We start from the raw sequence: 26,410 nt of genomic DNA on the forward strand, positions 1-26,410 counted from the left end.
AAGGTAATCTTATAAGTCATATTTAGTCCTACCGACTAAGCAATTATCTGTAGTAGTTCCTGTCCTCATTTTGGACATTATATATATTTTCTGGAAAGCCATTTAAAATAAAAAAGCAATTGTGAATTTGATAATAATTCTCAAGAAAAAACTGTTACCAAGACGTAAGCACACTTGAGTATACTGATATTTATTTAAAAACAACAGTATTCCTTTGATTACACATATCTAATTTTCAATAAGCTATATAAGAAAAGCCAGTTAAATGCAACTAAATACTCTTTACATAACATTCTAAGCATAAAAACTCAGGCTTAATTCTCATTTCACTGAGAATTCTCAATAGCTCCAAATAGTAATAAGGTTATGGCTAAAAAGAAGTACATGCCTAAGCAACAAAGCAAACTTATTTTTAGGGCAGCCCAAAACTAATTTGAGAAAGAGTTTATAATATCAGTTTCAAAGTCCTCAATTCCACCTTTTATAAAATATTCTTTTCAAAAATGTTTGTCTCCATGATTTAGGAAAAAATCAATTCGGACCTGAAGTTAGGAATGAAAACAGAATCAGTGGCTCATCTGGGTGGATTAAATTACAGTGAAAATAGAATTATAAATATATGTGAAAATAGTGTATATATCTAAGACAGTAATAACAATGATGAAAAACTCAAGTGAGCAGAAAAAAGCCTTTGCAAATAAATCAAGGTTTGGAGGGATTGCTAAGCATGTGCTATTTGAGATAATGTTGCCAGAACTACATTTTATAATTTGTTATAACCCTGCCCATCAGACCCTTAAATTCTGACAATGGGATCCAAAATGTCACCACAGCTAATATGCCAGCAGTATGAAGTCAGTAATCCTAGATAAGTTTGAGAGTTATAGAAGATATAAGGAGAAGAATGAATAAAAATGGAGAGGCTGAACAGGAATAAAAAAAGTTTAAACATACTGATATCTAGGTTATTATAAATTATAGTGACTCAAAAAAAATCATATAATATAGATAATATTTCCTGTAAGCATATACACTATTCAGAAATATATTCATATAATACATCACCTAATACACTTAGCAACTGATCAAAGAATTTTTTTAAATAAAAAATAAATTGCTATTTTTTTTTTAAAAAAGGTATTAGAATTGGCTACCTTTGGTCCTGAAACTGGGTGGATGGTACTTTTGGCAGCTATAGGATGAGGAAAGGTATTCTGGAATGCAAATGCAGAGGAGACAGGATAACCAATCCCACAAGTTGGGTAAGTCAGTCTACTCTCAACCTAAAAATAAAAGAATAAAAAAGGTTAAGGATGAGAAATTAGTTCTAAATGGTATTTGGTGATCCAGGAGGCATTAGCACCTGCTATAATAACTAACAGTTAAGGACACTATCTCAGAAGCCGATTTTGTTTATGGTGACACCACAAAACTCTGCTTCATTATAATATATCATGAGGCTGGAATACCTTTGGCCCAGAGGGCTTTTCAGAGTGGCTTTGCAAGCTTAGGCAAAACAAAACCACTGGACCTGCCTTTGAACTGAAGTAAAACAAAGACCTCTGAACCATCTTGGTTCCCTCCAGGCCTCAAATTACTGAAAAGGGGGTTGAGGGGTAGTCATAGATCAAAAGGCCAATACGGGATAAAATAAAAATAATTTTCTGCCAGATTGAGTAAAAACAGTATTTGTGTTCTTAGAAATAATTTGCTCTGCCACTAATTTTCAATATAGTGACACCACCATTAACGAACATCATGAAAAGTTTGTTTCTACAAGAGGACAATCACAACACAAATCTTAATAAGCACTCATGTACAAAAGTGGCTGTATGACAAAAATACCTTTTACATAGCTATTTATCATCAGTCATTGAGGTTAAGACTGTCAAGTTTTTTCAAGTTCGTAATTCAGTACCAGGCACTTCACTCTGCACCTTTTCCCAAATTAGCACAAATCCTTTCCCTTTAAACATCAAGTACTATCTCATTTACTAGAGTAGATTAAAAATTCTATTATGGATTTGCATTTTAAATCCTCTGCCAATGCCCTCCAGTCAAGGACCACCAGAAACATATCTAGAGGTGTACACACTCTTTGCAACAAGGAAGACTGCACACCATGTGGAACCTAGTAAGAGAGGTGTCTCAGTAAGACAGTGTTAAAAGGGAGTTATTTATTGGACTTAGTCATGTGTTAGGTGAGTTAAGGAACAGTTTAAGAACACGGGGCTTTGCTGTGGACTGGATGCTATAAGGAAACGGGGATCACTATATGACTGGGTATCTGAATAAATCTTATCTAATAAGGCAGGATGAATGTGTTAAGGCTGAAGCTATAATTAGTAATGAGCAGCAGTCACTCACTTTAGCCAGGATAGAAGAATACTTGCCCATTTTTGTGGTTTGGCAATGTCATATTCTTGTCTGTGTCCAGACATGATTATGAAGTGGTCTTGTTTTTGTCTTGATCCATCACAGTCAGAGAGTGGCCTTGCCTGATGCTGATACTCCGTGAAATTGTTTATGTTCAGCAGGAGAACCCCAAAACCTCGCTCTGAGTGCAAGGTCAGTTCCCAGCAATCCCTAGACCTAGCTGATATCACCAAGCCAGATCCAGGTACTCGGAGCTAAAAAACTCTAACGAGTTTCTTCCAGAATCTAGAGCTGACAAGCCTGGTAATAGGGTTTTTCTTTCTCTCTTTTTCTTCTAATAGAATTCAGATTAGGCTCCTCCACTACAGTGCCAAACCTGAGCCCATACCTTGTTCTCCCTTACTGAGGCCTCCTAAATACTTTGTGTGTGTGTTAACAGTTTTTCAGCACATTTGGCATTAGTTAATGCTGAGTGATTTCAATATCCATTAAAATCTTACAAAGAAGTGTACCCTTAAAATATAGCCTCTTTGTTAAGAATAAGTGTACCTTTATGTCCCACTTCCAAATGGAACTTAAACTCTACTTCAGTGCTAAAAATTGTAGGACTCTAGTCATATTAGGTACCAGCACCTAACAATCTGGAAATATGTTTGTTTTAGAAAATTTACTAAGACAACTCACAACATCTTAATTTAAATCTTACCACATTAGAGTTAGGAGAAATTCCACTTCTGATGGTGTTGCTACTAGAATGTACAGGTGGAGTGGCTGAAGGTCCCAATACATCTTGCTTTCTCACTAGCTGATTTTCATTTAATTCTTTATTTAACCATGTGATTACTTAAATAAAAGAACAAGAAACAAGGTAAAGAATTTTGAATATTATTATTTTTCTAATAATTTTAAATATTTAAAATTATATTGAATTTTTTTTAAGTTTTTAAAACTACCTTATATCACAGGAGAACAACACAGGTTCACCTAAATTTTTGTCATTAAATATTCTTATTTTAGCAACTGCCAAATAGGACTCCTTATTCTTTTACTATCAGAAGCACGTATTTCTGCTAGTCAAGGATCTCTTTAAAGGCTTTCATTTCCACAATGATACCTTCCAGTTTATTTAAAATTCAAACTCTTATTTCTCATAATCAATATCAGAAACTGAGAAGATGTTAAAGGCGTGATCTCATATTTTTGTTTCAAATAGTTCATACTATTACCAGTAGGTAAACACAGCAATTATAACAAGTAGTAGTAAAGAATTTAAATAGTAAATTATAGTTAATATTTTCAACACTTAACTTTGGGTGACTGACACATGTAATAGGGTTTTTTTTTTCTGCTTTATAACAAATTTAATCAGTTATACATATACATATGTTCCCATATCCCCTCCCTTTTGCATCTCCCTCCCACCCTCCCTATCCCACCCCTCCAGGCGGTCACAAATCACTGAGCTGATCTCCCAGTGCTATGCGGCTGCTTCCCACTAGCTATCTACCTTACGTTTGGTAGTGTATATATGTCCATGCCGCTCTTTCGCTTTGTCACAGCTTACCCTTCCCCCTCCCCATATCCTCAAGTCCATTCTCTAGTAGGTCTGTGTCTTTATTCCTGTCTTACCCCTATGTTCTTCATGACATTTTTTTTTCTTAAATTCCATATATGTGTCAGCATACAGTATTTGTCTTTCTCTTTCAGACTTACTTCACTCTGTATGACAAACTCTAGGCCCATCCACCTCATTACAAATAGCTCAATTTCGTTTCTTTTTATGGCTGAGTAATATTCCATTGTATATATCTGCCATATCTTCTTTATCCATTCATCCGATGATGGACACTTAGGTTGTTTCCATCTCCGGGCTATTGTAAATAGGGCTGCTATGAACATTTTGGTACATGACTCTTTTTGAATTATGGTTTTCTCAGGGTATATGCCCAGTAGTGGGATTGCTGGGTCATATGGTAGTTCTATTTGTAGTTTTTTAAGGAACCTCCATACCGTTCTCCATAGTGGCTGTACCAATTCACATTCCCACCAGCAGTGCAAGAGTGTTCCCTTTTTTCCACACCCTCTCCAGCATTTATTGTTTCTAGATTTTTTGATGATGGCCATTCTGACTGGTGTGAGATGATATCTCATTGTAGTTTTGATTTGCATTTCTCTAATGAGTAAAGATGTTGAGCATTCTTTCATGTGTTTGTTGGCAGTCTGTATATCTTCTGTGGAGAAATGTCTATTTAGGTCTTCTGCCCATTTTTGGATTGGGTTGTTTGTTTTTTTGTTATTGAGCTGCATGAGCTGCTTATAAATTTTGGAGATTAATCCTTTGTCAGTTGCTTCTTTGCAAATATTTTCTCCCATTCTGAGGGTTGTCTTTTGGTCTTGTTTATGGTTTCCTTTGCTGTGCAAAAGCTTTTAAGTTTCATTAGGTCCCATGTGTTTATTTTTGTCTTTATTTCCATTTCTCTAGGAGGTGGGTCAAAAAAGATCTTGCTGTGATTTATGTCATAGAGTGTTCTGCCTATGTTTTCCTCTAAGAGTTTGATAGTGTCTGGCCTTACATTTAGGTCTTTAATCCATTTTGAGCTTATTTTTGTGTATGGTGTTAGGGAGTGATCTAATCTCATACTTTTACATGTCCCTGTCCAGTTTTCCCAGCACCACTTATTGAAGAGACTGTCCTTTCTCCACTGTACATTCCTGACTCCTTTATCAAAGATAAGGTGACCATATGTGCATGGGTTTATCTCTGGGCTTTCTATCCTGTTCTATCCTGATCTTGCTGTTTTTGTGCCAGTACCATACTGTCTTGATTACTGTAGCTTTGTAGTATAGTCTGAAGTCAGGGAGCCTGATTCCTCCAGCTCCATTTTTCGTTCTCAAGATTTCTTTGGCTATTCGGGATCTTTTGTGTTTCCATACAAATTGTGAAATTTTTTGCTCTAGTTCTGTGAAAAATGCCAGTGGTAGTTTGATAGGGATTGCATTGAATCTGTAGATTGCTTTGGGTAGTAGAGTCATTTTCACAATGTTGATTCTTCCAATCCAAGAACATGGTACATCTCTCCATCTATTTGTATCATCTTTAATTTCTTTCATCAGTGTCTTATAATTTTCTGCATACAGGTCTTTTGTCTCCTTAGGTAGGTTTATTCCTAGATATTTTTTTCTTTTTGTTGCAGTGGTAAATGGGAGTGTTTCCTTGATTTCACTTTCAGATTTTTTCATCATTAGTATATAGGAATGCCAGAGATTTCTGTGCATTAATTTTGTATCCTGCTACTTTACCAAATTCACTGATTAGCTCTAGTAGTTTTCTGGTAGCATCTTTAGGATTCTCTATGTATAGTATCATGTCATCTGCAAACAGTGACAGCTTTACTTCTTCTTTTCCGATTTGGATTCCTTTTATTTCCTTTTCTTCTCTGATTGCTGTGGCTAAAACTTCCAAAACTATGTTGAATAAGAGTGGTGAGAGTGGGCAACCTTGTCTTGTTCCTGACCTTAGTGGAAATGGTTTCAGTTTTTCACCATTGAGGATGATGCTGGCTGTGGGTTTGTCATATATGGCCTTTATTATGCTGAGGAAAGTTCCCTCTATGCCTACTTTCTGCAGGGTTTTTATCATAAATGGGTGTTGAATGTTGTCGAAAGCTTTCTCTGCATCTATTGAGATGATCATATGGGTTTTCTCCTTCAATTTGTTAATATGGTGTATCACGTTGATTGATTTGCGTATATTAAAGAAAACTTGCATTCCTGGAATAAACCCCACTTGATCATGGTGTATGATCCTTTTTATGTGCTGTTGGATTCTGTTTGCTAGTATTTTGTTGCGGATTTTTGCATCTATGTTCATCAGTGATATTGGCCTGTAGTTTCCTTTCTTTGTGACATCCTTGCCTGGTTTTGGTATCAAGGTGATGGTGGCCTCGTAGAATGAGTTTGGGAGTGTTCCTCCCTCTGCTATATTTTGGAAGAGTTTGAGAAGGATAGGTGTTAGCTCTTCTCTAAATGCTTGATAGAATTCGCCTGTGAAGCCATCTGGTCCTGGGCTTTTGTTTGTTGGAAGATTTTTTTATCACAGTTTCAATTTCAGTGCTTGTGATTGGTCTGTTCATATTTTCTATTTCTTCCTGATTCAGTCTTGGCAGGTTGTGCATTTCTAAGATTTGTCCATTTCTTCCAGGTTGTCCATTTTATTGGCATAGAGTTGCTTGTAGTAATCTCTCAAGATCTTTTGTATTTCTGCAGTGTCAGTTGTTACTTCTCCTTTTTCATTTCTAATTCTATTGATTTGAGTCTTCTCCGTTTTTTTGTTGAGTGTCTGGCTAATGGTTTATCAATTTTGTTTATCTTCTCAAAGAACCAGCTTTTAGTTTTATTGATCTTTGCTATTGTTTCCTTTATTTCTTTTTCATTTATTTCTGATCTGATCTTTATGATTTCTTTCCTTCTGCAAACTTTGGGATGTTTTTGTTCTTCTTTCTCTAATTGCTTTAGGTGCAAGGTTAGGTTGTTTATTCGAGATGTTTCCTGTTTCTTAAGGTAGGATTGTATTGCTATAAACTTCCCTCTTAGAACTGCTTTTGCTGCATCCCATAGGTTTTGGGTTGTCGTGTCTCCACTGTCATTTGTTTCTAGGTATTTTTAAATTTCCTCTTTGATTTCTTCAGTGATCACTTCATTATTAAGTAGTGTATTGTTTAGCCTCCATGTGTTTGTATTTTTTACAGATCTTTTCCTGTAATTGATATCTAGTCTCATAGCATTGTGGTCGGAAAAGATACTTGATACAATTTCAATTTTCTTAAATTTACCAAGGCTTGATTTGTGACCCAAGATATGATCTATCCTGGAGAATGTTCTGTGAGCACTTGAGAAAAATGTGTATTCTGTTGTTTTTGGATGGAATGTCCTATAAATATCAATTAAGTCCATCTTGTTTAATGTATCATTTAAAGCTTGTTTCCTTATTTATTTTCATTTTGGACGATCTGTCCATTGGTGACAGTGAGGTGTTAAAGTCCCCTACTATCATTGTGTTACTGTAGATTTCTCCTTTTATGGCTGTTAGTATTTGCCTTATGTATTGAGGTGCTCCTATGTTGGGTGCATAAATATTTACAATTGTTATATCTTCTTGGATCGATCCCTTTATCGTTATGTACTGTCTTTCTTTGTCTCTTCTAGTAGTCTTTATTTTAAAGTCTATTTTGTCTGATATGAGAATTACTACTCCAGCTTTCTTTTGGTTTCCATTTGCACGGAATATCTTTTTCCATCCCCTTACTTTCAGTCTGTATGTGTCTCTAGGTCTGAAGTGGGTCTCTTGTAGACAGCATGGGTCTTGTTTTTGTATCCATTCAGCCAATCTGTGTCTTTTGGTGGGAACATTTAGTCCATTTACATTTAAGGTAATTATCGATATGTATGTTCCTATTCCCATTTTCTTAATTGTTTTGGGTTCGTTATTGTAGGTCTTTTCCTTCTGCTGTGTTTCTTGCCTAGAGAAGTTCCTTTAGCATTTGTTGTAAAGCTGGTTTGGTGGTGCTGAACTCTCTCAGCTTTTGCTTCTCTGTAAACGTTTTAATTTCTCCATCAAATCTGAATGAGATCCTTGCTGGGTAGAGTAATCTTGGTTGCAGGTTTTTCTCCTTCATCACTTTAATTATGTCCTGCCACTCCCTTCTGGCTTGTAGAGATTCTGCTGAGAGATCAGCTGTTATCCTGATGGGGATTCCCTTGTGTGTTATTTGTTGTTTTTCCCTTGCTGCTTTTAATATGATTTCTTTGTGTTTAATTTTTGACAGTTTGATTAATATGTGTCTTGGCGTATTTCTCCTTGGATTTATTCTGTATGGGACTCTCTGTGCCTCCTGGACTTGATTAACTATTTCCTTTCCCATATTAGGGAAGTTTTCAACTATAATCTCTTCAAATATTTTCTCAGTCCCTTTCTTTTTCTCTTCTTCTTCTGGAACCCCTATAATTCGAATGTTGGTGTGTTTAATGTTGTCCCAGAGGTCTCTGAGACTCTCCTCTGTTCTTTTCATTCTTTTTTATTTTGCTCTGCATCAGCTATTTCCACTATTTTATCTTCCACCTCACTTATCCATTCTTCTGCCTCAGTTATTCTGCTATTGATCCCATCTAGAGTATTTTTCATTTCATTTATTGTTTTTAATCGATGCTTGATTCATCTTTAGTTCTTCTAGGTCCTTGTTAACTGTTTCTTGCATTTTGTCTATTCTATTTCCAAGATTTTGGATCTTGGAAATAGAATCTTGGATCATCTTTACTATCATTATTCTGAATTCTTTTTCAGATAGACTGCCTATTACCTCTTCATGTGTTAGGTCTGGTGGGTTTTTATCTTACTCCTTCTCCTGCTGTGTGTTTTTCTGTCTTCTCATTTTGCTTATCTTACTGTGTTTGGGGTCTCCTTTTTGAAGGCTGCAGGTTTGTAGTTCCTGTTGTTTTTGGTGTCCGTCCCCAGTGGCTAAGGTTGGTTTAGTGGGTTGTGTAGGCTTCCTGGTGGAGGGGACTAGTGCCTGTGTTCTGGTGGATGAGGCTGGATCTTGTCTTTCTGGTGGGCAGGTCCACGTCTGGTGGTGTGTTTTGGGGTGTCTGCGGACTTTGTATGATTTTAGGCAGCCTCTCTGCTAATGGGTGGCGTTGTGTTCCTGTCTTGCTAGTTGTTTGGCATAGGGTGTCCAGCACTGTAGCTTGCTGGTCGTTGAGCAAAGCTGGGTGTTGGTGTTGAGATGGAGATCTCTGGAAGATTTTCGCCATTTGATATTATGTGGAGCTGGGATGTCTCTTGTGGACCAGTGTCCTGAAGTTGGCTCTCCCACCTCAGAGGCACAGCAGTGACTCCTGGCTCCTCAATTTGGGATGATTTGTTGTCTATTCATGTATTCCACAGATGCAGGGTACATCAAGTTGATTGTGGAGCTTTAATCCGCTGCTTCTGAGGCTGCTGGGAGAGATTTCCCTTTCTCTTCTTTGTTCTCACAGCTCCCAGGTCTCAGCTTTGGATTTGGCCCCGCCTCTGCGTGTAGGTCACTGGAGGGCGTCTGTTCTTCGCTCAGACAGGACAGGGTTAAAGGAGCAGCCGCTTCGGGGACTCTGGCTCACTCAGACCGGGGGGGAGGGAGGGGCACGGTGTGCGGGGCGAGCCTGCAGCGGCAGAGGCCGGCGTGACGTTGCACCAGCCCGAGGCGCGCTGTGCGTTCTCCCAGGGAAGCCTTCCCTGGATCCCGGGACCCTGGCAATGAGGGGCTGCACAGGCTCCCGGAAGGGCGGCGTGGACAGTGACCTGCGCTCGCACACAGGCCTCTTGGCGGCGGCAGCAGCAGCCCCAGCGTCCCACGCCCGTCACTGGGCTCTGCGCTTTCAGCCGTGGCTCGCGCCCGTCTGTGGAGCTCCTTTAAGCAGCGCTCTTAATCCCTTCTCCTCGCTCACCAGGAAACCAAGAGGGAAGAAAAAGTCTCTTGCCTCTTCGGCTGCTCCAGAGTTTTCCCGGACTCCCTCCCGGCTAGCTGTGGCGCATGAGCCCCCTTCAGGCTGAGTTCTCGCCACCAGCCCCAGTCCTCTCCCTGCGCTCTGACCGAAGCCCGAGCCTCAGCTTGCAGCGCCGCCCGCCCCGGCAGGCGAGCAGACAAGCCTCTTGGGCTGGTGAGTGCCGCTCGGCACCGATCCTCTGTGCGGGAATCTCTCCGCTTTGCCCTACCCAGGTACGTGGGGAGTTTCTTGCCTTTTGGGAGGTCTGAAGTCTTCTGCCAGCGTTCAGTAGGTGTTCTGTAGGAGTTGTTCCACGTGTAGCTGTATTTCTGGTGTATCTGTGGGGAGGAAGGTGATCTCCGCGTCTTACTCTTCCGCCATCTTCCCCGGAAGTCTAGGGTTTTTTTTTTTAATAATGATGGTAACTGTTTTACTGGACAGTTGATATAATTTACTACAGCAAAGACATTAAGATGGTACATTTAATGCAGATTATTTGTATATAGCAATACCTTGATTTACCTAGGCTTATGAATTCAAATAAAAATTTCAGCTTAAGAATAAAGCTACAAACCTCATTTACATAAAAAGGTAAAATACTTACACTTCTCATTATTTTTCAAAAGCTGTTTGCTTTCTTCAAGTTTTTGAACTGTAGCTTCTAATTGTTCTTGTAATTTGCATACCTGAAATGTTAATCCTTATAGTAAGCATAATAAAGACTAAAATAAAGACTGAAGAAATGTATTACTATTCATTAAATAATTAACTATTAATTACTATTAAATAAGGAATTAGCTCAGCAGTGAAAAATATATACGTATAATTACACATATACACACATATACATACACATATATACGTATGAACACTCAAGGTATCTGAGTCATGATAACTAACTTTTCAAACTGAAATAGGTTATTAAGTTCTGTTGATTATAGTCATGTTCTTTAGGGGAAAAAAAGCCAAAACTATTCTCTGATATAACAAAGTAGAAGTTTTAAAAATACATGAGGAAATTCATTATGCTTTGCAAATAGTCACACACACAAAAATATAAAATATTAACTACCTCTTGCTCTTTAATTCGGAGAGACTGTCCAACCTCTTGTAATTCTTTTTGTTCCTTTTGTAATTTTTCTTCCTTCTCAGCCAAGAGTTTCTCTTGCTGAATAGTTACTGTATTCTTCAGTTTCAATTTACCCATTAAGGTCTTCAGATCCCCTTGCAACTTTTTGATAATTTCATTTGCCTGTAAAAGAGCTTCATATGTACATCTCTACATAATCCAATGAAATATCAATATTCTATTAAGTTTTTAAAAACAAACCTTAAGAAGTTCAGCTGATAATGATTTTATTGTAGCTTCAAGTTTTCCTAGTTGTACCTGATTTTTCTCACCATTTTCTTCTAAAGCCACCTGACACATATTTTTAAAAACACGAATAATTAGGAAGCCTGTGTTTATTTAGGAAAAGCATCATTTATAAATGTGATCATTTATAAATCATTTATAAACCATCAATTTGTTTAGAAAATTTTTAAATAGACCTTTTGTTCCTGGATTGTATCAAATGCTTCTTTTGTTCTTAAAACAAGCTGATCCTTATCCTTGATTTCCTGTTCTAAAACAGCCACTTTTGTTTGTAGATGATTAATATGCTTTTCTTTTTCATGGCACTCAGCATCAAGTGTAGAATTCTCTCTTCGCAAAGAGAGGACTTCTTGCTTAGCCCGCTGAAGCTCCTAGAGGAGGAAAAAAAAAAAGTTGCATTATGAAAAAGGAAAGTTGGCTGGTCGGGTAATGTATAATTAAGATATCTAAAATAGAAAAAAATGTCTTTAATAACTTTAAAGTTCTAGTACCGGTATTCTTTTAAAGAAATGGAGGTCTCTCTAACGGCACATGTAACTTGTAGATCTGAAATATAATTGTAAAATACACTAGTATCTAATGAAATGACAACAAGGGAAAATAAAACAATCCTCATTTATGAATAAATTACTAGAACTTTTGAAAACCAGTAACAAGAATTTTCTGATGTCTTGAAATTTACAGTTTTAAAAAAATCACTTCGGTAATAAATGCTCATTATAACAGAATTGCAAAATACATAAAATATATAAATGAAAAGAAAGCCCTATCATTCTACCACCAAAGCAGTGACTCTCAATCTAGTTTGCATATTGAAATCACCTGGAAAGCTTTAAAAACTACTGATGCCTGGTACCATGCCCAAGAGATTCTGATTTCATTAGTGTGAGATATGGCCTGAGCTCTTCAACTGTTTCCAAGGGTAGCCAAGGAATCATGATGTTGTTAACTGACAATAATTGTTAATTAAAAAGATTATCATACTAAGTGAAGTCAGAAAGAGAAATACTATATGATATCACTTATATGTGGAATCCAAAGTATGATACAAATGAACACATTTACAAAACAGAAGCAGACTCATAGACATAGAAAACAAACTTACACTTACCAAAGGGGAAGCCGGGGGACAGGCTGGCTATAAATTAGGAGTTTAGGATTAGCAGACACAAACTACTACGTATAAAATAGATAAATAACAAGGTCCTAACGTATATCACAGGGAACTATATTCAATAACCTATAATAAACCATAATGGAAAATATGAAAAATAATATTAAAAATAATTTTAAAAAAATCTATACTAGATCACACCTCAATCAGCTAATATCAGTCCAAATGTTGCCAGTATACTATACTAAAGCCCAGTATGCAGTATTCCTAATTAGTTTTCGATTTTAACAAAAACTTTACAAAATAATTTTATAGTATTATACCATAGTGGTTTTAGAAGCACAGACTCTGCTATCAGGCAGACTTAGAATACAAATCCTGGCTCTTCTGTGTGACCCTGGGAATTACTTAACCTCCTTAAATTTTAGTTCCCTTATTTGTAGAATAGAAACAACACCTCATAAATTATTTAATTTCATCTTCACAAAAACCCTTATATAAACTACTTAGCATATTGCCTGGCACATAGTAAATACCTGATAAATGGCAGTAATTATTAATTTTAGGGTACTAATCTCTAAAAGGTATAACTTAACATAATTAGGTAACAATATTCAGAAGTTTAAAAAAGAAAATTCCCAGGACTCATAATTTTCAAGTCTTATGCAAACCTTGAAAGAAATATTTTGATTACATTATATGAAAATCAACATAACAAAGCACACTGTTTATACACTGGCCAGTGTCAGTGCTAAAACAGAAGAAACCACGTAGCATTATAATGGAGTATTCACTCTCCAATGTACTATGCAGGCTGAAATGTTTTACTAACTGGTGTGAAAGGTGAAGGGGGTAGTGAGAAGGACTGAAGACATATAATTGTTAGGGCAGAATGCTGTGAGGATCTGAACATAAAATCAGTCAACCTTTAGGGCTTCCCTGGTGGCGCAGTGGTTGAGAGTCCGCCTGCCGATGCAGGGAACATGGGTTGGTGCCCCAGTCTGGGAAGATCCCACATGCCGCAGAGCGGCTGGGCCTGTGAGCCATGGCCACTGAGCCTGTGCATCCAGAGCCTGTGCTCCACAATGGGAGAGGCCACAACAGTGAGAGGTCCGCATACCGCCAAAAAAAAAAAAAAAATCAGTCAGGCTTTAGAGTTTCTAAGCATAACAGACTGGTGAAATGGAGATGGATGTCTTGTGAGCTAGAATAACACTGGAGATCTTTACAGTCAAACATGACAGACTTAAAATCTACATATGTTTTCTAATAACTCATATGACAATAATGTATAATAATGCTAGGAAGGAGTCTATCATCACTGCCAAAGTATCAACAAAAGTACCACTATAGCAAAATATTTTAAATGTCTCTGTTGCCTAAAAGAACAAGGTAGTACTAGAGACAGGTAAATAAAGGATTTCAATCCTCACTTTTCTACTTATGGCCATGCCAACTTGGGCAAGTTACTTAAGCTTGCTGTGCCTTAGTTTCATCATCTGTAAGATGGGGATAATAACAGTACCTTCTTTAAAATAATTGTTATAAGAATTAAATGAGTTTATATGCAAAGCACATAAAACAGTGTTCAGTAAGCATTAGCTATTATCATTTCTATTATTATTAGCATTATTATTTCTAGACACTAAACTTCATATAGTTGTTTAATATGTTGAGTAGACTGAAAGAAAGAACCAGCCCTGCCAACACTGAGCACCCTGAGCCACAGACACTGTGCTGATGTTGAAAGTACACTGAAAGATCTGAGGGCTGTGCCAAAGAGCTGCTACTCAAGGCCCCAAATAAAAATATCCAAGTTTACCTTAGCGCTGTTCTCAAATAGTCCATTTTATTAGATTTTGGATTCTCAATTTTTTTCGTACTGTCTGAACCGACTACCCTACAACTACAAGAGATCCTTGCAGAGCATCCAGAACACCACCCATACAAGTAATAAAGTAAACAAATTAAAATCAAGTTACCAAATTAAACTGTGCTTTTAAATTGCGGGGGTGGGGGGGAGACCAACCCCAATGTTCCATACCTCTTCAACACCAGACAGCTTTGTTTTAAGTTCTCTGATGGTAGAGTCTCCTTTATATTTCCTTTCAGTGAGGTCTTTATTAGCAGATTCTAACTCAGACAATCTGTTTTGTAGCTGCTGGATGTTTCGTTGATGGAGGATTTCTAAATCTTTTTTCTGTTGTTCATGCTGCTGTTGGTATCGAACCTGTGCCTATTATATAATAAAATACAGTACCAAAATTCAAAGAAAAAAAAATACAAACATGAGATTTGAAGAAAAAAAATCTTAATTATTCTTCTTTATAAGATATCCTTGCTTTTAAGAGATTCTATTTTCAATTATGGATTTCATGAAAAAGAAAAGTCAACAAAGTCAAATTTACCACTATGATCTTGTTCATAATTTCTTCTTCTCTTAAGCCCACATGTTTAGACATAATGGTCTTCAAATAAAGGAAAGAATGATACAGGATTAAGTTAAAAAAGAAAAAAGCAAATTACAAAATAGTATATATAGTGTGAACCTATTTCTGAGAAAACAAATGAGCAGGTACATAAGGAACTTTCAGTATTTGCTTTAAACCACATTATACTGTTTCAGTTTTTTACAACTAGTATATATGTCTTCTAATGAAAGAAACATCTAAACTTGTAAAATTGACAAGGTATTGCTCAGTCTTACATTTAGTTGTTACATTTCACCAACAATAAAATTTGGACATAGTTGTAACTCTGAAATCTCTGGTACCTCTTTGAATCATACCACTAATCTATCTTAATAATTTCTGTTGTTGGACTTGGAGGGCATTATGCTAAGTGAAATAAGTCAGAGAAAGAAAAATACTGTATGATAGAACTTGTATGTGGAATCTAAAAACTACAACAGACTAGTGAATAAAACAAAAAAGGAACAGACTCATATATATAGAGAACAAACTAGTGGTTATCAGTGAGGAGAGGGAAGGGGGAAGGGCTATATAGGGTTAGAGAATTAAAAAAGGGTTATTATGGGATTATATAAAATTATGTATGTGAAACTTTAAAAACTGTAAAGCACTACAGAATTTAAAGTCTTTCATTCAATAACAAATTTTAAAAATGTTAAATAATTTCTGTTGATGAACACTAACAAATCCTAAATACATTTTAAAAATAAAGAGTATTTTTCTCATTATGAAAGTTATACATTCTCTTAAAGGCATAAAGAAAGAAATCACAAAAACCAATAATCTCATCCAAGGAGTCCTTCTAAATATTTAGGAATATTCCTTTTGAGTCATTTATATGCTCATACTGACACCACACATACACACGTAACACACATAGTTAAATTTAACAAAATGAGACCAACCTGTTTACACAATTTAATCATGCTTTTTAATGCTTTAGCATTTGCACCTCCTCACATCATTAAAAAAACTCTTTGTAAATACTTTTAATAGCTGCACAATATTCTATCCCATGGCTATACCATAACGTAATTAACCCCTGCTCTACTATGGATACTGAGTTTCCAATTTTTCACAATTACAAATAAAACTATGTTTAATATTTTTGTATATAAGCATACATCCAAATTCAGATTATTTCCTTATGATCAATTATAGGTCAAAAATATGTAAACAAATATAAAGCTTGATGCTAGTTCCAAAACTGCATTCCAGAAAAGTTGTACCCATTCAAAAATTCCTACCACAAAACAAGGAGAGTGTCTCTCTCATAAAATACTTTGGGAATTTCACATAACTATTTTAACAATTCCTCAGTTTTGGAAAACTGAAATAGAGAGAAGAAGGAAGAAAAAGAGATAAAACAGAAAAAAGAGTCCATATAAAACTGAAAATGAAGCCTTGGAAGAAAACATTCAAGGAGCAATCAAGAAAAAAAAACAACAATGAGCAAACTGGTACAGATGCTAACTGTAACTGTTTAAGAGGGTAATCAAACACACTGAAGGCAACAGAGACCAAAGATTATAAAGAACTGGCTTTATTCCAGTGATAATCAGGATTTTGGAGCTTTTGTTTTAAAAAGTGTAATGGATAGGATTACAATATTTACATTTTCTACTTTATTTCAGGTGATTCTGATGCACACTAAATTCTTAAAACCACTGCCCTATAGACTGACTATCAGCAGGAAGAGAAGAGTGGCTTGCTTGGTTTTAAAGTCTCTAAGGACTGATTCACAATCCTATTAGAAAATGCAGTAAGGAATGCAAACAAATCCTTCATTTTGGTGTTATAAACAAATACACTTATTATGAGACTTTTAGAATCTAACTTGTTTGAAAATAGAGACAAAAAAAACTTTAGTAAACAATAGAAATTAATGAAATTGGGGTGGGCGGGGAGACAGTGTAGAACTAATTAACAAAAGAAAAAACTGGTTCTTTAAAAATACTACAAAAAACCAGACAAACAATCAAGTCTCATTAAAAAAAAGACATTAAGAACGTAAGAGAAATGGTATGAAGACTTTAAAAATCTTAAAACAACATACAAGATATTTTACTAATACATTTAAACACAAAGATGAAATATATGGCTTTTTAAGGAAATATAACTAACTCAAGAAAAAAATAGAAAATCCAAAAGGACCAATAATCATGAAGGAAATCAGAAAAGAACCTAAAGAAAAATGCCTTAAAAAGGCATCAGACCCATGCACACGGCCCGCCTGAGCTGAGGTGCTAGCGGTAGCCATTCCGCACCAGGCACTCCAGTCAGAAGAGCTGGGTGCAAGGCCTCTGCACGTGGCCCCCTGTGAGCAAGTGAAACCCGACTAAGCACAAAGGGAAAAGGAAAGTAGTCTTAGAGCTGTGACTATTTTCAAGGCTACTGTTTTTCTCTGTGGAACACTGCCTTTTGGGCAAAACAAGGAAGAAACAGGGGATTCTAATGTTTAGTGGAGAAGGAGAACCACTGAAGGCCAGCTTCTACCGTCAAGGTACTCCAGCCGTGCGGCTGACAGGGTCTTGATGCTCCAGCCGGGCGCCAGGCCTGAGCCTCTGAAGTGGGAGAGCCGAGTTCAGGACACTGGACCACCAGAGACCTCCTGGCCCATGTAATATCAATCAGCAAGAGCTCTCCCAGAGATCTCCATCTCAACACTAAGACCCAGCTCCACTCAAGGACCAGCAAGCTCCAGTGCTGGACACGCCATGCGAAACAACTAGCAAGACAGGAACACAACCTCACCCATTAGCAGAGAGGCTGCCTAAAATCATACTAAGTTCACAGACACCCCAAAACAAACCACCAGATGCAGTTCTGCCCACCAGAAAGACAAGATCCAGCTTCATCCACCAGAACACAGGCACCAGTCCCCTCCACCAGGAAGCCAACACAGCCACTGAACCAACCTTACCCTCTGGGGGCAGACACCAAAAACAACAGGAACTATGAACCTGCAGCCTGCAAAAAGGAGACCCCAAACACAGTAAGTTAAGTAAAATGAGAAGACAGAGAAATATGCAGCAGATGAAGAAGCAAGGCAAAAACCCACCACAACAAACAAATGAAGAGGAAAGAGGCAGTCTATCTGAAAAAGGATTCAGAGTAATGATAGTAAAGATGATCCAAAATCTAAAATGATAGTAAAGAGGATCCAAAATCTTGGAAATAGAATGGAGAAAATACAAGAAACGTTTAACAAAGACCTAGAAGAACTAAAGAGCAAGCAAACAATGATGAACAACACAATAAATGAAATTAAAAATTCTCTAGAAGGAATCATAGCACAGTAACTGAGGCAGCAGAACAGATAAGTGACCTGGAAGATAAAATAGTGGAAATAACTATCACAGAGCAGAATAAAGAAAAAAGAATGAAAAGAACTGAGGACGGACTCAGAGACTTCTGATATCAAAACCAGACAAAGAGGTCACAAAAAAAGAACACTACAGGCCAATATCACTGATGAACACAGATGCAAAAATCCTCAACAAAATAGTAGCAAACAAAAGCCAGCAGCACATTAAAAGGATCATACACCATGATCAAGTGGGGTTTACCCCAGGTTTATCCCAGCAGCACATTAAAAGGATCATACATCATGATCAAGTGGGGTTTATCCCAAGAATCCCCACTTGATCATACACCATGATGAAGTGGGGATTTATCCCTTCATTATATGCAAATCAATCAATGTGATACACCATATTAGCAAATGAAGGATAAAACCATATGATAATCTCAGTAGATGCAGAAAAAGCTTTCAACAAAATTCAACAACTGTTTACGATAAAAACTCTCCAGAAAGTAGGCATAGAGGGAACTTACCTCAACATAATAAAGGCCATATATGACAAACCCACAGCCAACATCGTTCTCAATGGTGAAAAACCGAAACCATTTCCACTAAGATCAGGAACAAGGCTACCCACTCTCACCGCTATTATTCAACATAGTTTTGGAAGTTTTAGCCACAGCAATCAGAGAAGAAAAAGAAATAAAAGGAATCCAAATCATAAAAGAAGTAAAACTGTCACTGTTTACAGATGACATGACACTATACACAGAGAATCCTAAAGACGGTACCAGAAAACTGCCAGAACTAATCAATAAGTTTGGTAAAGTAGCAGCATACAAAATTAATGCACAGAAATCTCTTGCATTCCTGTACACTAATGATGAAACATCTGAAAGAGAAATCAAGGAAACACTCCAATTTACCATTGCAACAAAAAAGAATAAAGTACCTAGGAATAAACCTACCTAAGGAGACAAAAGACCTGTATGCAGAAAACTATAAGACAGTGATGAAAGAAATTAAAGATGATACAAACAGATGGAGAGATACATCATGTTCTTGGATTGGAAGAATTAACATTGTGAAAATGACTCTACTACCCAAAGCAATCTACAGATTCAATGCAATCTCCATCAAACTACCACCGGCATTTTTCACAGACCTAGAACAAAAAATTTCACAATTTGTATGGAAACACAAAAGACCCCAAATAGCCAAAGCAATCTTGAGAACGAAAAATGGAGCTGGAGGAATCAGGCTCCCTGACTTCAGACTATACTACAAAGCTACAGTAATCAAGACAGTATGGTACTTGCACAAAAGCAGAAATATAGATCAATGGAACAAGATAGAAAGCCCAGAGATAATAAACCCATGCACATATGGTCACCTTATCTTTGATAAAGGAGACAAGAATATACAATGGAGAAAAGACAGCCTCTTCAGTAAGTGGTACTGGGAAAACTGGACAGCTGTACCTAAAAGAATGAAATTACAACACTCCCTAACACCATACACAAAAATAAACTCAAAATGGATTAAAGACCTAAATGTAAGACCAGACGCTATAAAACTCTTAGAGGAAAACACAGGCAGAACACTCTATGACATAAATCACAGCAAGATCCTTTTTGACCCACCTCCTAGAGAAATGGAAATAAAAACAAAAATAAACAAATGGGACCTAATGAAAGTTAAAACCTTTTGCACAGCAAAGGAAACCATAAACAAGATGAAAATACAACCCTTAGAATGAGAGAAAATATTTGCGAACAAAGCAATTGACAAAGGATTAATCTCCCCAATATACAAGCAGCTCATGCAGCTCAATATCAAAAAAACAAACAACCCAATCCAAGCATGGGAAGAAGACCTAAATAGACATTTCTCCAAAGAAGATATACAGGTTGCCAACAAACACGTGAAAGGATGCTCAACATCACTAATCATTAGAGAAATGCAAATCAAAACTACAATGAGGTATCACCTCACACCGGTCAGAATGGCCATCATCAAAAAATCTACAAACAATAAATGCTGGAGAGGGTGTGGAGAAAAGGGAACCCTCCTACACTGTTGGTGGTAATGTAAACTGGTACAACCACTACGGAGAGTAGTATGGAAGTTCCTTAAAAAACTAAAAATAGAGCTACCATATGACCCAGCAATCCCACTCCTGGGCATATATCTGGAGAAAACCATAATTTGAAAAGATACATGTACCCCAGTATTCATTGGAGCACTATTTACAGTAGCCAAGACATGGAAGCAACCTAAATGTCCAGTGATAGAGGAATGGATAAAGAAGATGTGGTACTTATATATAAAGGAATCTTAGCCATAAAAAAGAATGAAATAATGCCATTTGCAGCAACATGGATGGACCAAAAGATAATCATACTAAGTGAAGAAAGTCAGACAGACAAAGACAAATACCACATGATATCACTTATATGTGGAATCTAAAAAAAATGATACAAATGAACTTATTTACAAAATGGAAACAGACTCACAGACTTTGAAAACAAACTTATGGTTACCAAAGGGGAAAGGAGGGGGGTAGAGATAGATTAGGAATTTGGGATTAACATACACACTACTATATATAAAACAGATAATCAACAAGGACCTACTGTATAGCACACGGCACTCTACTCAATAATTCTGTAATAACTTATATGGGAAAAGATTCCGAAAAAGAATGGATATACACATACATATATATAATTGAAATCGCCTTGCTATACACCTGAAACTAACACAATGCTGTAAATCAACTGTACTTCAATATAAAATAAAAATTAAATTAAAAAAACTGAAATAAGATAAGGATTCCACTATTATTTATCATTTCTCTGCATAAGAAAAAAAAGATATAAATCTTGGAAGAGATAAATTACCATTTTTTATAGTTTACATATCTACCAGAAAAACCTAAGAGAATCTCCAAAACTATTAGAATTAATATGTAAATTAAAATGCAAATTTGTAAATATAACCTAGAATTAATGGGTATGACATTAATACACATTAGCAATAAACACTTAGAAATTATCACAGTAGTGGGGTGTGATAGATGGTCCCATTTATAGAGCAAAAATCTGTAAAATCTCTAGGCAAAAACATTTAATAAGAACTGTAAAAGAAAAAAAAGAAAGAGAAAAGGAGGTAAATGAGGAATAAACTATAAACCTGTTTTAAACAAATAAGACCTGAATAAATGAAGAGATATTTCTCTACACTGGACAAGAAAATTCCAAGGATATCAGTTCTACCCAATAGTCCAGAAACAAGACCAAATAAATAAAGGAATTTAGTATATATTAAAGGTTGCATTTTAAATCACTGGAAAATATAGTATTGGAACAACTCACTGACTAAATGCCAAAAAAATCCATCTCATACTCCAGAAAAATATACTCCAAACAGATTAAAAACTTAAAATTCAACAAGCAAATTATAGAAGTATTAGAAGAGAATACCAGAGAATATCTTTCATAACCTTGGGGTGGCAAAGGCTTTCCAAACATAAAATGAACCCTTATACCATAAAGACACAGATTGAAAGACTGGATGACAATCAAATAAAAAGAACTATAGGGACTTCCCTGGTGGTCCAGTGGTTAAGACTCTACGCTTTCAATGCAGGCAGCACGGGTTCGATCCCTGGTCGGGGAACTAAGATTCTACATGCTGCACGGAGCAGCTCAAAAATGAAATAAATAAACAAAATATTTAAAATAAGTAAAATAATTTAAATTTAAGAATATTTAAAAAAGAACTATATATGGCAAGAAATAGTAATAAATGCAAATGACAGGCTAAAATACAATGTTTATAATATACATAGTAGGTAAAGGTATAATATCCTTACTTTACACCAGAAATGAAAAGGCAAGCCACGGACAGAAAATATTCACAGTGCATGTATCTGACAAAGGACTCATGTCCAGAATATATAAAGAACTCCTACAAATCATTAAGAAAAACACAGATTGCACAATTAATGAATGGGCTGAAGACTCAAATGGGCACTTCACAAGAAAATATCCAAGCAATCCATATACACATGAAAAAGCGTTCATTATGAGGTACTACCATACACCCACTGAATGGCAGTGTGATCTGATATATCCACTTCGGAAAACTGTTTGACAGTTTCTACTAAAGCTAAACATATGCCTACACTAGAACCTAGCCATTCTAATCCTAAATATATACCCAAGGAAAATGAGTACATGTGTTCACAAGAAGACACGTACAAGAAAGTTCATAACAGTTTAATAATAGCAAAATGTCAGAAACAATTCAAATGTCTCCCAACAGGAAAATAAATAAGTTACTGCATGTTCATATAATAGAATCCTACACAACAACAAAAAGAAACACACAAGAATATAACTGAATCTCAGAGATATTATGCTGAGTGAAGGAAGCCACACACAAATAAGTACATACTGTATGTGTCCATTTATCTAAAGTTCAAGAACAGGCAAAACCTGTTTTGACGTGATGGGCTTCCTGTGGGAGTATGAAATGGATTGAGAAGGCACACAAGGAAACCTAAAGGGGTAGTACAATTTTCTGAATCTTAATTTGGGTGAAAGTACACATAAACTGTTATCAAGCAGTACCCTTAAAAGCAAACATTTAGTAAGGTGCAAAAAGCAAAAATAGAATTTTATATTAAAGAATAATTTAACATTAATTAAAGAAATTAATATGATATAAAAGGTATAAAATACTGTAAATCCACACTACAAAGCAGTAGAAAATGAGTCACACAGGGAAAGCAAAAGATATTAAAAGAAATAATCCACAGAAGAAATTAAAATGGCCAAAAGTCATATTAAAAGATACTTACCTTCACTAAAAATCTAACAAATATAAATTAAAGTTAATACTATAATACCTATCAGGTAGCAGATATTAAGAAGGTTAATAGTATCAGGAATATGGGGAAGTAAGTATGATCATACACTATCTTTGGGATTCCATTTGGTACAACATTTTTGGGTGGCAAATTTGCAATATACGTTAATATTTTATATGGGTATATTGCAATCTCACTTCTAGGAATAAAAACGTTCACTGCAGTATTATTTGCAATAACCAAGATTTGAAGCATTTAAATGTCCATCAGTTAGTAAGTACTTAAACAATTTATGTTATGTCCAAGTAATGAATACTACTCAGCCACTTCTGAACTGATAAAAAAAAAACCACAATATCTACGATATCAAGTTAGGTGAAAAAAACGTTACAATCAATATATCCAGGAGGACCTCGTTAGCTTAGAACAAAACCAAAACTCAGATAGGTGTGTACATATCTCCCAATTTACATATTTCTAAATTTATAAACAATTACTTATAAATTGTATATTATTTACATATATAAAGTCTGGAAAAACAAATATCAAAATGTTTATAAATTATCTCTGGGTAGTAAGATTTTTAAGGAGAGACTTTTAATTTTTATATACTTCCACACTGTTTGAAAACTGTAAAGCATGTATTACTTTTATAACTAACAAAATGACTAGCGGCAATAAAAAAATATTTTTCCAGTTTTTTTTAATATTCATACCTGCAAAGCTTTTTCCTTCTCATTCGTAAGTTCTTGAGAATGCTTATTTGACAATGTTGCTGTGTGTGATGCCCATTCATTCCGTAACTTATCTAATTCTTGGATTTTTTCTGATAATGTCTGTAGTAGAGTTCAATATAAAATATTAAAATTCTTGAATATGTTATTAGATTGGAACATGAAAATATTTGCAAAGTATATTAAAGGAGATGGAATCACAGCTTTTTAAGACATACTCAAAGCCTTTTCTTACACAGATTTTTTGGTATTTAAAGAAATCAAGATTAGAATAAAACCAATTTTAGGGGCTTCCCTGGTGGCGCAGTGGTTGAGAATCCGCCTGCCAATGCAGGGTACACGGGTTTGTGCCCCAGTCCGGGAGGATCCCACATGCCGCAGAGCGGCTGGGCCCATGAGCCATGGCCTCTGAGCCTGCGCGTCCGGAGCCTGTGCTCCACAACGGGAGAGGCCACAACACTGAGAGGCCCACGTACCGCAAATAAATAAATAAATAAAAATAAAATAAAAGCAATTTTAGAGTTAAAATGGTCCACAGTTTAACAATCACTAACCTTTTAGTTAAATCTGGCTCTTCGCCTCTCAATCCTCTCCTCTGGCATTAAGAAAAAAAGAAACCCAGGGTAGACCAAGTCATAAGTAGTACAGATGACCTTAAACAACACAGGTTTGAAATGCACAGGTACGCTTATACTCAGATTTTTTTTCAAGAAATACGTACTACAATACTACACAATCCACGGTTAGTTGAATCTGATGATGTGGAACCACAGATACGGAGGGCTGACTATAAACTTATGCAAGAATTTTCAACTGTGCAGGGGGCTGGTGTCCCTAACCCTCGTGTTGTTCAAGGGTCAACTGTAGTTTACTTATACACCTAAAATCTAGTAACACAGGTTCCCAAGATGGGCCATGTGGTGCAGGACAATTTTCTACCTGAAGCCATGCAGCTTATCAGATATTTTGGTCCTCAATTTCAAGGAGTAGCTATGACTGAAATGATGACAAGCTTATCAGAGGAATTAATTCTAAACTTAACAGAAGGAAGGAAGGGAAAGATTTAGAAGACAGGAACTGAAAAGCCATTTAGACAAGAGAAATGAGGTGAATTAAAGAGGAGCACAACTAACATATGACAGATACTATACATTATTTAATGAAGACTTGGAGAGAATGTGTCATATACTGGGGATAACAGAAATGTTTGGATAGAATAAACTATCAAGAAGAAAAAGCATCAGATTAAGACAACTGGTAGGGGAAGGGTGGCAAAAAGGAGGGGGAATTCAATGACAGTGTGCTTTGAAAAAAAATACACAAAAGCCTAGATTTTATTCAAGAAGCAATTCAGAGCCTATGTTTGGATGACTTACGAAGACAAAATGAAATTTGAATTACCTTTTGTGTGAAATTCAGTTGCCTGGTAACATCATCTAGTGATTGTGTCAATGATAATTTTTCTTCCTATTTATAAAAATAGAATTAGCAGCTTACAATTTAATTTAATCATCAGTAGCTGTGCTACTCAAAGTGCAGCAAAGTAAGCATCAGTACCACCCTGGGAGTTTGTCAGAAATACAGAATCTCAGGCTCCACCTCAAACCTTCTGAGTTAGAATCTGCACGAGCAAGATCCCTAGAAGATTTGCCTAATCCTTAAATCTTGAGATGCACTGATCCATAGTATTTGACTAAAAAGACTTTCTGAAAACTCTTACAAGGCATCCCAATGTTGTTTCCTTGTGCCACACACCTTATATAGTTATAGAGCACTTTCTAATCTTCAAGACACTTTCATATATTTTATCTCATTTAAGACAGCCTATCTATCAGCTGATGAAACCAAGACACCAAGAGTTTAAGTGACTCCTCAAGGTCACAGAAAATTAGTAAAAATCCTGGGACCTAAGTTTCTCAATTCCTGGCCCAGTTCTATCCTGTTGTACCTTGCCTAAAACAATAAAGTCAGTACATGCTATAAAAATTTCCTGGACATCTTTAAAAGAACTTTATTCAGAAAACAAAATCTAATAGCAATACAGCTTTTCAGTGGTTTATCAGAGAGCTTTGGGACTTATTTAAAAGATTAACTTAAATTTAAATCTTACCTTGCTACATTTCAAACAGTCTGCTAGAAACTTCTTTATTTCCACATCATTTCCAGGTAACAGTTTTAATGAAAGGTGTGTAAGATGCTTAAAAGGATTTGTCTCTACCACATTTAAAAAAGCAGGTGAGTTATCCAAAATAGCTTCTGGAGAAACTAACTGTAGCAAAAACCTTTGAAAAGAAAGTGTCACATAACACATTTATGAGACAGTGAAACTCTCCTATTGAATCATGAGCTCTATTGGATCATCAATGATTAAAAGGATCAGAAAAGGGAGCATACTGGAATCATAGGAGCCAATATGAAAGACTCCCAATGGTAAAACTGGATTAATTAGTGTAAACAGTAAAATGGAGATTTATCTATTGACTGAAAACAATGAATATATAAATGTCCATGAGTTCACAATGAGAAACAGATGAGGAGAGAGAAAACACTGAAACAAAAACAAATCAAAAACCCATTGAAACCACAAAAGTAACTAGAGTAACAACTCCTTACTCTGAAAACTTGACAATTTAAAAGTAAGA

At 36.0% G+C, this 26,410-nt stretch overlaps 1 protein-coding gene across 3 annotated transcripts in view; it reads right to left on the reverse strand.

The window, feature by feature from the left end:
- Positions 1-26,410, reverse strand: part of SASS6 (SAS-6 centriolar assembly protein) — a gene marked incomplete at both ends in the record, with an annotated part of 49,131 nt that overhangs the window by 11,995 nt on the left and 10,726 nt on the right. For 2 of the 3 annotated variants that reach the window (XM_079698553.1, XM_079698554.1), the window contains 10 exons: positions 1,155-1,283; positions 3,086-3,219; positions 10,499-10,580; positions 10,967-11,146; positions 11,225-11,314; positions 11,446-11,640; positions 14,428-14,619; positions 23,751-23,870; positions 25,170-25,235; positions 25,879-26,050. In XM_079698553.1, the coding sequence (XP_079554679.1) occupies positions 1,155-1,283; positions 3,086-3,219; positions 10,499-10,580; positions 10,967-11,146; positions 11,225-11,314; positions 11,446-11,640; positions 14,428-14,619; positions 23,751-23,870; positions 25,170-25,235; positions 25,879-26,050 (1,360 nt within the window). Of the gene's footprint in view, positions 1-1,154; positions 1,284-3,082; positions 3,220-10,498; positions 10,581-10,966; positions 11,147-11,224; positions 11,315-11,445; positions 11,641-14,427; positions 14,620-23,750; positions 23,871-25,169; positions 25,236-25,878; positions 26,051-26,410 lie in introns of all 3 variants that reach the window. The other variant, XM_079698552.1, reaches the window with a different exon arrangement.

This window comes from Hyperoodon ampullatus, assembly GCF_949752795.1.
Source record: "Hyperoodon ampullatus genome assembly, chromosome: 2".
Lineage (NCBI taxonomy): Eukaryota > Metazoa > Chordata > Mammalia > Artiodactyla > Ziphiidae > Hyperoodon > Hyperoodon ampullatus.